This window comes from Pelodiscus sinensis, chromosome 14, assembly GCF_049634645.1.
Source record: "Pelodiscus sinensis isolate JC-2024 chromosome 14, ASM4963464v1, whole genome shotgun sequence".
Lineage (NCBI taxonomy): Eukaryota > Metazoa > Chordata > Testudines > Trionychidae > Pelodiscus > Pelodiscus sinensis.
In genome coordinates, this window is record NC_134724.1 from 4,117,869 (window position 1) to 4,131,871 (window position 14,003).

General features: G+C 46.0%; 1 protein-coding gene across 1 annotated transcript in view; it reads right to left on the bottom strand.

Moving 5' to 3' along the window:
- Nucleotides 1-996: 996 nt before the first annotated feature.
- SMAD6 (SMAD family member 6) overlaps nt 997-14,003 on the bottom strand; it is a 97,477-nt gene continuing 84,470 nt past the window's right edge. The window contains exon 4 of the mRNA XM_006132107.2: nt 997-1,896. Within this exon, the coding sequence (XP_006132169.2) occupies nt 1,355-1,896 (542 nt within the window). The 3' untranslated portion in view covers nt 997-1,354. The remainder of the gene's footprint in view (nt 1,897-14,003) is intronic.

Here is a 14,003-nt window from a genome sequence, read left to right on the forward strand (position 1 = left end):
CGGCCCGACTGATTTTTCTGACCCCAAAAAGGGTCCCCCACCCCTGCCATAAATGGAGGCTTCTAAAACTCCCAGTTGCTTTCTACAATCTTGGGCTTTTCTACTTAAGAACTGGAGAGAGACTGAATAGCTACAAGCAGCAGAGGGGGGAGCAGGTGGGAAGAGCCGGCTTTGAAGCCAGCTCCCCTCTGCCTGCCCCCCTGCTGCCTTCCACAAAGGCAGTGAGGGGGGCAGGCAGGAGCCAGTGCTGGAGAACAGCCTGCTTAAAAGGCAGCTCCCACCGAAGCATCCGTTCTGCAGAGTCGCCTCTGCCCCCACCCCTGCCCTGCTGCTGCCTCTATCAGAGGCAGTAAGTAGCGTGCGGCAGGGGAGGCTGCCGTGGAGCATCCTCTGTCTGCAGTGGACCCAGGTTTGTCACGGACAGAAGCTGCTCTGTGGGATGCTGGCCAAGCCTCTGACCACGGGGAGCTCGACCTCTGCGGACAGGGGTTGGTGCTGCCTCTGATACAGAGGAAGCAGCATGGGAGAGCAGGGCTGGGAGCGCACTGGTTGCCAGCCCCCAGGGACTATCGAATAGTCGTGTAACTGATAATATTTGATGCAGTTACACAACTGTTCAATTCATCACTAACATCCTGAAGACACCCGCAGACTTCACTACGTCCCAACCAGCATACTTGTTTTCCCAACTGGAATACAAGCCAGCACGCAAAACTACATTTTCAAACACATTTTCTTTCATCTTTTTTTCCACCCCGTTGCTCTTGGCCTCCCTTCATGTATGAAGCATTGAAGACAACTGGAGCCCTCTAGTCAGAAAGGAGCTGGGTTTTTTTTTTAAGTGAATTGGCCTGGATTCGAGCCTGCAATCTGCACTCGGGAAAATCTAAATTGACTCCAGAATGCCTGAGGAGAGATGGCTCAAAACTGCTATTTAAAGTCGGAAAAATAACCGTTCTTCCCTCGTTGGAAAAAAAAAGACAATAAAAAACCCTCTAATGCGAATACTTTATTATCAATGAGTGACTGGTATTAGCTTTTTGTCTGGTATTAATAATATTTCCAAAAACCATACATCAAAATTAAGGGCTTTCTCCTATTTTTGCTGTATAATTTTTTAAAATCTGTATTGTAAGAATTATATAAGCCAAAGTGCATTTTCCTTTTTTTGTCCATATACACATTGCACCATACATAAATAATTACATTGTAAAAATGACTCCATAATTACAAGTATAATATATATTTTCATATAATATATAAAACTTTATATTAAATCTAGGTAGATGATATTTGGGATAGTCTGTTTCTCTCTCTCTCTTTCTCTTTCCTTTCTTTCGGCAGAGGTTGATTGTTATCTACTGTTGCTGAGTAATATCTCCAACCAGCAAGGACAGGACGTGATGAACTGTCTGGAATAACACGGCCCCCATCCTTTCGCAAAGCTTATCCGAACGCTGTTTGGGTCGTAGGGCCCATCTGCATAATCCAGATCCGTGGCGTGTTGTAAGAGGCAAGACTTCTCGTAATCAAACACCTTGATCGAATAGCCAGGCATCACTTTGCGCACTATTAAAGTCCTACAATTGGGGATGTCCAGAGTGGGGGAGTTGACAAAGATAGGGTGCTCACTGCGATTGTAGGCCCATACCCCGTCTGGCTCTTTGCTAAGTAAAATCCCATAGCCGATTTTGCTCCGAGTCCTTCTAACAGTTTCACTCCTATTTTCCAGGGTTAGCTGTCCGAGACAGAAGCCATTTCCTTGAGGTAGGTCATAAAATATACTGACAGACTGTTCATACACTGTGTAGAGGCGTCCCACGCGAGTCCGATGTTCCCAGTAGGCAACATTACACCAGTGGCTCTGCTTAATGGCATCTGGGGACATACTGGCATCTGTGGGAGGGATAAAAGCAAAGGAACATTCAAAGGTTGCTCACATAGCACCGACTGACTTCAAACCGACAGCTCTAGTCTCACACATACACACACAAATAACCCATTTAATAATGATCACGGCTTGAAAATGACACAAGGGAAGAAACCCCAAGCTAAATCGACCCCACGGCAAATCCTCTGTGCTCACACCAGGGCCATCAAAAGGGGTTGCCAGATGGTTTCACCAAAAATACCGAACACCCCCCCCACCAAAAAAAACCAACGGAGAAAAAATTCTGTTGAGAAAAACAGAAGAGGAGGAGACCAAAATTGTTGAGTTAAAAAAAGGACCCTGAGCATTAAGCAAAAAAAAAAAAAATATATATATATATATATATATATAAAAATAATTAATAATAAAGACCCCCTTCAGAAACGCGTTTGAGGCTTTTTGGCTCTAACAGGCTGTTGGCGGCTGTCCACCATCTTGTCTTCCTGCTCCGTCGCCAGACAGCTGCCGTGCAGAACCAGGTAAGCACCCGGGATTTTCGCCTCCTGGCTGGGAAAATATCAGAAAATACCGGACATTTTAGATGTCTGGTATTTTCTGAATTTTTGCTACTGGAAAGGAGGCAAAAATACCGGACTGTCCGGGTCAATACCGGACACCTGGCAACACTACCATCAAACTATCCCAAGCGACTTGCCAAAACACATACCACTTCCTCTTTCTCACTGGCAGCATGTCTAAAAGCCACAAGCAGGCTGGACCTTTTTGTGCTCGGTGCTGTGCAAACATACAAACAAACAGGGGCGGACCGTGGCTATGGGGGACTCGGTCACTGTCTAAGGCGTTGCTACCCCGGGCGCCCCCAATGACGTCAGTCCATTGACGGCTCTGCAGGCAGGGGCTTTGGGCTGCTCCTGCAAACAACAATCTCTGTCCCAAAGTGTTTGCAGTCCAAAAGACAAGACTTAGCAGGAGGAGGATACAAATCAAAGGGGCCAGAGTGGAGGGTCAAGAGTCACAAAATAAAAATGTAACAGGTTGTGCAAACTCTTAGAGGGTGAGTAAAATCCCATTTAAAATGATATGTTTAACTGGCCCGCCATAGGGAGGTGGTGCTCCAGCTGGATCCACCGCACCACAAGCAGCTCTGACCAGGCTGGGTGCGGGTTAACCAGTTACCAGTAGGCATCACCCAGTAAGGTGGATTTGCTAAAATCCCAGAGCTTACCAGTTAACCAGTTACCCGTTTACATACCTACTGCTCATCCAACACCCGATTCATATAAATTCTACTGCATACTTGGTCTGGCCACTATGGTGCACGTGCTATTCCATATTGTACACTGTCTCCCATCTTGTGATCACAGTAAATGTCACACACAGCTGGACCACTGTACTGTTCCTCAAGTGCTAAGAGAACCAATGCAAGTTCCTTCATGTTACACCTGTTGTCAGAGGCAGAGGGAAGTATTTTATCAGAACACCAGGCAGTAAGCGCCTACATTGACGTAAGCAAAATACAGGACTATGTAGCACTTTAAAGACTAACAAGTTGGTTTATTAGATGATGAGCTTTCGTGGGCCAGACCCACTTCCGCAGATCAAATAGTCTGGCCCACGAAAGCTCATCATCTAATAAACCATCTTGTTAGTCTTTAAAGTGCTACATAGTCCTGTATTTTGCTTCAGCTACACCAGACTAACACGGCTACATTTCTATCACATTGACTTAAACATTAATCATCTCCGTTGACAATCCAGGACACCAAAGGACACAAAATATCTGTGAAATGTTTTCCAACTAATTTTTGAAAACAGAAATTACTTCAGTCAGGGCTACTTGATCTTAGTCACCAAACATGTACACCAACGTACCTTTGTTTTCAAAGGGAAACTCATGTTGACACGTAATGCATGGATATACCCTTGAAATGTTACTACCTTTCAAGGTAAAGGATCTGAATGCAACTATAGTTTGGATTATTTCTCCTAGCTAACAATTTTGGCAAAGGCTCTGGTGTCACTCTAATGAGAATAAGAAATGAAAGGCCCACTTCCATGGCAACGGTAGAATATTTTCCATAAACTACACAAGTGTATGTGTGCAACCTTGACTGGCTGATCTTCCCACCAACAAGAAGCTTCCTCTTTCTGTGAGCCACGTTCAGTGAAGAATGGAGGTTCTGGGAAGTGAGAGGCGAGTTTAAAATTGACGCTTATTATTATTTACAGGGCCTCTTGAAACCATAACAGAATTCACATCTCTTAAAAGGGTCCCTAAAAGGTGAACCAAGCTCTTTCCAAACGCATGGACCTGATGAATACAGACTTCCCCCCACCAAAAAAATCGGCTCTGATTTCAAGGATGACTGAATAATAAATAGATTCTTCATCCAGGGTCTCCATTCTTCAGCTGCAATGCCATTAGATTTAGCTTATATCTTCCGGCTACTAATAATGCACAGCATACGTGCTCCCCCGTCACAGAGCTCTCAGCATTCAAAACACTCATGACATGCACACATTCCACCCCCCGGAAAAGTGAGCTTTGCATATTTTCCTTCGCTGACAGTAATCTTTTTTATGGAGGTGCACTTTGGACTACGATTTTTCTGCTTCCAATTGGTTTAGTGCTAAATGGTTTACTCCGTTGGCAAAACTGTGCTTAGCGACAAGTGCCGCCCTTAACTAAATAAGCCAACACGACATAAAGAAAACAATTACTTCATTTGTTACTGCATGGGGGGCGGGGGAGGAGGGAGGCTGGTCTTTTCATAACCAAGCTAAGTCGGCCACTTCTGTATAAAATAGGCCTAACATTTTTGTTCCGGGCCAGGGTCTCAGAGTTACAAACCCGGCACGAAGCTCTGCGTTGAGCCAGCCTTGTTCTGTACCCTGCATTAAGCTCCCTGACAATATATCACAAGACCGTGGCCTCTTGACCTTGCTGCCTTCATGCCATCAAGTCTGATTAACTCACACACAGAGTGATGCCATTATTTTGCTTCAGAGACTCTATTAAGGCACCGGATTTAAAGCACAGGCCTACAGCCCCAGTTCTTTTCATTCTCAAATTACACTGGAGTGGAATGGGCTTTCCCTCCCATTAACAGCCTTTGAATGAAGCGGCTTTGTGAGAGTTTAACTTGAGTTGTAACTCTACAACTTTAAACCAGGGGCGGCGGCGGGGAGGGGGGCGGAGGAGGAAAAAAAAGGTAGATAATTGGGCTTTTCCACCTCTAAACATAGAGGTGGCCTGGCCCAAATCTGGCTGCATGCTGCAAGACAAGGCTGGGGTATGTTCACTGTCCAGCATCAGCCTCTTTAGGTGGACGCTCATGAGCTGTCCAAGGCACAAACCTTAACAGGAGGAGACCGACTCTTCCCATCCCCCACACATCTGTTTGTAGAAGCTCCAGGCCCCATCCATGTGAACGGCTGCCAAGCAGAAGCACCAGCCCTATTTCTCCAGAGCCCCCACCCTGAAGACTGAAGGTCTGGAGTCTCCCTTGCTCTCTGAGGTGGCTTGTCTGAAGGAGCAACCCAGTGCTCAGTTGCTACCAAAAATTCAGGGTGTCGTCCTGGTCCCCCCTGAAGTAAAGGGCAAAACTCCCAGTGATTTCAATATGGCGAGGATTGCACCTCAGAGTAGACAGGGGAGGGCTAAAGGCATCTTTTTGGCTCTACCACTGCTCTGCTTGTAAACAGGATTTCTCAGAAGCTACGTGCTCAGAACCTGTAACTCTTATGCAAAGAAATGTGTCTGAGTGCCTCTGATGAGCAGGCTACTAAAACTCTGGGGCTGTGTCTACATTGGCACCCTTTTCCGGAAAAGGGATGCTAATGAGACAAGTCGGAATTGCAAGTGCTGCGGGGAATTTAAATATCCCCCGCGGCATTTGCATGAACACGGCTGCCGCTTTTTTCCGGCTCGGGGCTTTGCCGGAGAAAAGCGCCAGTCTAGACAGGATCTTTCGGAAAATAAAGCCTTTTCCGGAAGATCCCTTATTCCTGATTTTAAGAGGAATAAAGGATCTTCCGGAAAAGGCTTTATTTTCCGAAAGATCCCGTCTAGACTGGCGCTTTTCTCCGGCAAAGCCCCGAGCCGGAAAAAAGCGGCAGCCATGTTCATGCAAATGCCGCGGGGGATATTTAAATTCCCCGCGGCACTTGCAATTCCGACTTGTCTCATTAGCATCTCTTTTCTGGAAAAGGGTGACAAAGTAGACACAGCCTGGGTGAAAAATAATGCAGAGCTGAATTCATTAATATATTACCCAGGCGATGTATTTTAAATAAGATTCTTCTTCACAGGATCTTAGAAAGAAAAGATGCAGAGTAGGGGTGTGAACGGGAACCCGGTTAACTGGGTTTATGGGAGCAAACTTCCCCCCTGATCTGAGAGTTGCTCCAGCTCCAACAGGCCCTCGCATGGGGCCGCCAGCCAGCAGCTTGCCCCGTGCTGCTGGGGCCAGGAACTGAGAGCTGACAACTTCCCCCCCCCTCACCCTGAGTGGCTGAGACCAGGAGTCAAGACCTGGCATCCTGCCCCCACAGTGGCTGGGGCCAGTAGCCGAGAGCCAGCAGCCCGCTCCCCTCAGTGGCTAGGGCCAGGAGCTGAGAGCCGGCAGCACACCCTGAGCAGCTGGAGCCAGAGACCCAGGGCCGGGAGCTAGCCCCACATGACTGGGAGCAAGCTGCCAGCCCTGTGTGTCTGGGGCTTAGGGATGTAATAGTGCAGACACTTAACCAATAACCAATAAGAAAACCCTTTACTTAACAGTTAATGCTATAGACTACACGCATTTCCCTCCCCCACCTCTGTCAGTACATTTTTTAGCAGATTGGCCAGCAGCCTGGCTCAGTCCTGGCTTGTGCTAGGTCCGGGGCCTACCCCTGCTGTGGTTCTGCATTTAGAGTGTATTAGAAGCTGGGTGGGCAGGCAGCCCGGCTCCATTCTGGCTCATTCTGGATCCGGGAGCTCAAACCCAACCCAGACAGGGGTTGCTGCCACCCTGCGCTGCTGCCTCTGTATCAGAGGCAACAGCACAGGGCGACAGGCAGCCAGTCCGCGAGGGGAGTTGGTTTTTAAAGTGGCTCTGCTCACAGACCAGCTCCCGCCTGGCACCCTCTGGAGTGGCAGGGGGCTCCTCAGACGTGAGGCCGGAGAGCACTGGCTGCTGGCCCTGCCCCCGGGGACTACAGAATAGTCGAATAACCGATAAGAATTCATGAGGTTAATCGACTATTCAATTAACCGATATTTAACATCCCTACCAGGGACAGGAGCCTGCAGTCAGCTCCACACAGCTGGGGCTGGGTGCCGGTGGCTGGGCCTAGGGGCTGGCAGCCAGCCCCGCACAGGGCTGGGAGAGGGCACCCCGTGGGCTGGTGCGGTCCCCCACGCAGGATCACGCTTCGTCAGTTAACCAGTTAAACGTTAGGTCAAACTAACGTTTAACTGATGAACTGGGATTTTACATCCCTAATGAAGAAGGCCTATTAGTCAATCCAAATCCAGCTCCCAAGATTGTTCTCAGCAGCATGTTTGAAAAGCCCCTAACAGGGGGGCTCCCTGGCACCCCCCTTCCATGAGGTGATCATGACAGAGCCTAATAGACCTTACATTGCATTTCTCCCCTGGTGTAGACCTGGCCTCAGACCTGCTCCTTAACCACTGACCCATCCTTTGGTACATGTCACTTCCCTTGTCAGTCTTTCAAAAGCCAATTAATACAGACAAGAATTTAGCAGCAATATGATAGGATGCGTAGTCCCACTTGACGGCCCCCTACTTCCACTGTCGAAAGGCAAACAGCTGCCTGATGGAATAACTAGAGAATGGTTAATGTTGGGGCTGCTGTTTTCAATGTAGCATCAAGAGTCTGGTGCCCACATACCACAGAATGCAACTGGGAGTAAGTGATCTACCTCACTTAGGTGCCTTTGAAATTTGCAGCCTGACTCCAGAAGATCAGCAAATTACACAGGCAGAGGAAGTGGTGAAGACCAGGACTTAACAGGGTTCAAAAAAGAAGTAGATAAATTCATGGAGGTTAGGTCCATAATGGCTATTAGCCAGGATGGTGTCCCCAGCCTCTGTCAGAGGTTGGAAATGGATGACAGGAGACGGATCACGTGTGGATTCCCTGTTCTGTTCCCTCCCTCTGGGGCAGCTGGCATTGGCCACTGTCGGCAGACAGGACACTGGGCTAGATGGACCTTTGGTTTGACCCAGCGTGGCCGTTCTTATGTTTTTATGACTGAGGAAATGGGAGTCTTTTGTTTTCACATTGAAGTCGTACCCGTGTTTTTCTTCTGTAATCATAAATGACATTGTTACGGCTGTATCTCTCGCCATCCCTCACACAGACATCCCCAGCGATAAGAAAGAGGTTTATTCAGCTCTTGACTGGCTCACGGACAGTCACAAGGTTAGCTTTTCCTCATCTCGTAAACCCTTCATCTCATGAACAGCATATCCCGTCCTGGACTCGGCAATGTTTTAGCTCAACGTTGAAAATCAATAGGCTGTGCTGTAAAAGGTCTGCCATATGCCTTGTGACACACTGAGAGTTAGCGCGGAGACACTGGGACACACTGAATGCAGTTAATTGTCAAATCGTTGGACGGAAGCTGAAGTTCCTGTTCAACTAAGAAAATTAATCTTGGGAAGTAACATCCAGCACAATCACATAACTTAGCCCTGTGGCTCGACACATCACACTGACCAACATAAACAAAAGTCCCCTTACAACCTGTTTGCTTTGGGCTCCAAAGCAAAAAAACGAATCCCAGCTCCGGCAAATTTCCCTTCCATCTTCCTAGATGGCTGGAAACTGTTCAGTGAGTCACTATATAATAAAGAGTCCTTCCAAGTTCTCCAGACTGTTCACAACACAACGAATTTGTAAACACAAGATTTTTTTTCTTTAACCCTTTGTCAAAAGACTTTATCTCCTTTACCATCTCGAAAGGACATACAGCCCCTGGCTTGTGGGGAAATTAAATGATGAGCAGGCTTACTCTTAACTTCATCCACGGTGCTGTGAGGAACTTGTATCCAAGCACATCAATAAATAGTGTTGGCTAGACTCTGCTCTTCCCAAAATATGTCACAGTGACTTGCCAGCCACTCATCTTGGGACCATGCAGTTTTGGGAGACCGATTCAAAGTTAATTTTGAATTATAAACATGTGTTTGGATTCAAATATGACATTTTTCAGCCTCACGCATCTCTAATCAGAATAAAGACCAGTCATTTTGAGATTTTTAGAAGTAATTTTAACCAGTTGAAAAAAAAGTTTCTGAACTGCAGTGTTTGCAAAATTGCATGGATACAGTCAATGATATTAACATAAATCTGCCCTGACAAAAGTCTCATCCATTCAAGCATTTCCAAAACACTTATCCGTCAAATCAAATTCTGTCCTCAGTTATGTTTGTACAAACCACTGAATTCAAGGAGTTTGGAATGGGTATAGCAAACCTGGTATTTTATTACAATTTTCCCCTGTGTATTGCCATCCAATGAGAGTAATAATTTGTTCCATGCCAATTTTCTTTATATAATATTAAAACAAACAGTTATATATTTCTACTGAAATGTTAAAGCTTTCTGAAAAGAGGATGACTGGCAGACAGAACTATAGTAAAAAGAACAGAGCACAGGTACTGAGCGGCTGAGTTTCATTTGTAATTAAATCGTCCATGGCGTACACTGTAAACAAACAGAATTTGCTGTGCAGAATAATCGTATCTTTTTGCTAGCTTTCTAGATAATCTTTTCCCTAGACTATCATGTATCTGAGATACCCTCTATATCAGATCCCCTTCCTACACCAAATGTTACGTTTTGTTGTTGTCTCACATTAAGTCTAGTCATGCCAACAGTCTTTGAGCTACAGTAAAGTTTGTGGCTTTTCATCTGTAGGGTCTGGAACCTGGTAGCAATTACAGAGTTCTGCATCTGTTTAACCTCCTAACCTCTGCAAAGCCCCGTTTGCCCATTAGGTAAGTAGTTTTTGTTATTATATTTTTCAGAAATTACCCCTTAACCCTAAATTTCTCTAACCAACTCAAAGGAGGATAACATCAATGCTCGATTTTGCATGGAGTTAAAAGTAAAATTATTGAGACCTGCCAGCCTTAGACATTTTAAAAAGGTGTTTTTATTGCAAATCGCTCTGCCTGCTGTCCAATAAAACCAACGACTAAGGAATGCAGCGGTATACGCTCAACATCAATTTCCAGCTCCAACAGCAGGCTGTTACTGTCCCCAACAGTATGCAAACTTTCCACGAATATGCAATAATTTGATAGGAATTCCTCCTCCCTATCTGGAGTAGTGAAAACAAGGGACTTTTTTTTTCAACTAGGATGTTCCTAATCAATCATTACATCACTGTTGATGAAGTCAAGAGATTAAATGCCTTTTATTAAAACAACCTCCAGACGTGACTTGAGAATCAATTCATATAGCTGTCTGCCCAAACAGGAGTGTACACACACATCCATCCACACACCCACTCAATACATCTCATCCAAAACAACCAGCCAACACACTTCATCTCTTTTTCCCCTCATTTCAGTTCCTTTCAAGGCTGTCCAGAAAGGAGGGAGGTAAGCAATGAAAAAGTATTTGAAACATCTCCTGTGCTTGGAGCTGAGACGGATGGTAGTTTGAGTTAACAGCATTTGGACAGACAAGGCAGCGAAAAGTCACCCCTGCAATCTTACTTTTCTTTGGTGGTGAGTGGGCTAATAATGGCTTTTAAAAGCCATGCAAGAGCTGAAAAGGAAACCCATCTAAGGCCCAAAGGCAAATAAAACACACTGAAAGGAGACAGTTAAAATGTTCCAGTGAAAAGACGGTGCCTCCGGAAAGCTTTCTAAAGGGTCTCTTTATGAGCCCCGTACACAGCCTCGCTTTCGGCTGTCTCCCCTGCTAAACAAAGTGGCTGCCTGTGCAGAGGTGGATTGGTTTTCATTCTTTTATCTCCCGGCGTATTCAAACAAATCCTGAAAAGATGAACTCATTTTGCAGCCCTGACATAAAGCAAGCACTTTAGCCAGCCCCTATTACAAGAGAGTCTGCTCTGTGTCTTATCCGCTGCCAAGTATTAGTTTCGCCTCCAGCTATTAGACTCTACCACTCACCAGACAGCAGGGGCAACGGACAGAAAGACAGATCCCTGCAATTTAAATAAATAGCTGGAGTCTCCCCTTCTTTTGCACGCTGTCCTGGATGGGCTGACAAGAAGATCAGGAGGGGTTTTTGGACAGAGCCGTGCTTGTTCAAGTTCTTTCGGAAAAGTCTGTAAGCCCGTTCCTGCTTTCCTCAATGGGACCGGCCACATTTTTAACAACTATCGTTGTAGGCAGCTACAACTTATAACAACCACATTTCGGCTGGCGTCAGAGCTATCTCTGCCATCAAAGCCAGCTTTATCGATCGGACGTATACACTGGAACTCTGGCTCTTGTTTACTTTTGGGCTTGTTCCGCAGTGTCACCGTCTCCCCCGGTGAAGCTGTGCCTCCCCACAGACACATCCAAAAGGAAGCCCAAAAGGCAATTCTCTTTCTCCGTGTGGGGTCTCAAGGTAAAGAAAACCTACCTTGAGGTTTGGATGGTTTTGTGATCTGACAGCCCTTTAAATGCAAGTCAAGTTCAAAGCGCCTTCGCTAATAAAATGCCTCTTGTAAACGAAATGCGAACAAAGAATGCCTTTGCTGGCTATTTCGTACTAACGTTAGAAGTGCTGCCGAATTGTCCAGCACATTTTACCAACATTTTCCAGAGAGCATGCAAAAATCACTAGCTACTTGCTAGCATGCAGGACTGAAATAGCTCTGCTTCTGTTTAAATTGAGGCCCCAAATTAGTAGTATTGACCGATAAGCACATACTTCAAGCCACCCCTATTCCATAAAGTATGTGCTAAAGCAGTCCTCTCAAACTCACGGTCCATGTCTGGCCAGAACAGTTCCTCACCACTTCTCTGCAGCTCCCGCCGCCACAGGGAACGTGGGAAGGCCTGACCACTGTTGCCCCACTATGTCAGTCCCCATTCCCTAATAATCTCCAAGCCTATTTCCCTCAGGGGACGTGGTGCCATGGCGGGAGAGGGTTAGAGGGATGGTGGTGGGAAGAGGCAGGGCTTCGGGGCCAGGAACCAACAGTTCTCCTCCCTGCACCGGCCAGGACAACTGCTTTGGTGGGGGATGGCCCTCAAGGCTGTGAGTTTAAGACCCCCTGTGCTGAAAAGTTAGATCCAAGCTGTTCTGGGCAGGGGAAAACTTCTGCATCTATGTGGCACCCCACTGAAGCAAATTAATGAGGCTCTACTGCAAGGGTTAAAGAGGTTCTGGACACCTGGCAGGATCCAGATCCTCTGTGTGTTAAATCTGGAGACTAAATTCAACCACTAGCACATGAAATAGAAGGATTTAATACTACTCAAGACTAACTTCCACCCACACTCTTAAGAGTTGCTAAGTCCCTTCCATAACACAGACCCTTGGTTGGGAGTGAGATTTACACGTCATCTGGTGGGTGGGTGTGTTCAGAAACTGATTATCAAACTTTGATCACTGTTCTGCTGTGATTCAGACTGTGGTAAAGTGGCAATGACGTCTGGTCGTACTTTTGTTTCAAGACAGAAAGGAATCAATACAATGCTTTGAAGCGTATTATCATTCCGGTGCTATCGTATCTTAAGTCAGGGCGGGGAGCCTTTTTTGGGTCGGGGGCCACTGACTCAGAAAAATCAGTCGGAAGCCACACACAAAGGAGAAGCAAAACAAAAAACAAAATGCCAAACCCCGAACCCTGACATGCTGAGGAGAAAGACCCCCGCACACACACATTCCCTTTGCACCCCAAAGCCCAGGGGCAACCAGCCAAATAGATTTTGTGTGCTCCAGCCCCACACGGGGTGGGGGAGGGGCTGGAGTGCCAGCCAGCACAGGCTCTTCAATGCTGAGGGAAGCCATGAACCTTGGGGGCCAGATCCAGGAAAACCGGGGGCTGCATTGGGCCACCGGGCCTGAGGTTCTCCACCTCTTTCTTAAATAGTCACAAATCAAGCTGTTTTATTTTCTAAATGGAGACTCCCAAGAGGGATGAGAACTGTAACCCCATGGTATTGAACTTTTACAAAGTAACCCAAAGGGATGCTGTTTACATATGTTCTGAATGACACTTACTATGGGTTACTCAAAGGAAAGATGATTTAACAAAGTTATTGCATCTCCCAAACAAGGTTCCCTTTCATGTTTTTCATCCTCGTGAGCAATACGTTTTGTTCTCCACAAGGCAGAAACACAGGCTGCCGGCTGTGGGCACTCTGCTAATCACCGGGGTGGCGCCTGAATCTCTCCAGGGTGGCCACCCAAGCGCTCAGTCTACAGGGAACTCTTCTCTCAAACTCTTTTAACAGACATGGACTTGAAAAGTCACCTAGGACTTTCTTGTAAAGGGCTGGACTGCAATATTTGAAGTGTCGAAATTATTTAAGAGAACAAGTCCAACAAACTTTCAATGAGATCTGAGCTCCTAATTCACTTAGGATTTTTAAAAAAATCATACCCTGGATCTGTAATAAAGAATTTCTAATGTGTAATGGGCCACATACCATGTCTGCAACCATATGCTTCACTTACTCTATGGAGAAGCTTGCAGGAAGTTTTCCATTCTACTTTTATCCCTCTTTAGACTATACAGGTTGAACCTCTCTAGTCTGGCACCCTCGGGACCTGACCGGGGCCGACACAGAGAATTTGTCAAACCACAGGAGGTCAATATTGTCCAGCAGCATTACCGATACTTCTACTGCTTACTCTTAGAAGACACTTAGGGATAAATTAGAGCTAAATAACAGCACACACTGAGAGCCAGGATAGGTGGCTGTAAACAAACTTTATGCGACCACAGGAAACTTGGAAGAGTGCCGGATTAGAGAGGTTCACATTAATTATATTATATTATATTATATTATATTATATTATATTATATTATATTATATTATATTATATTATATTAATGTTCAGTAATCACTTACCTTTGCTTCAAAATAAACACCACATATTATATGAAAGCATACAACAGAGAT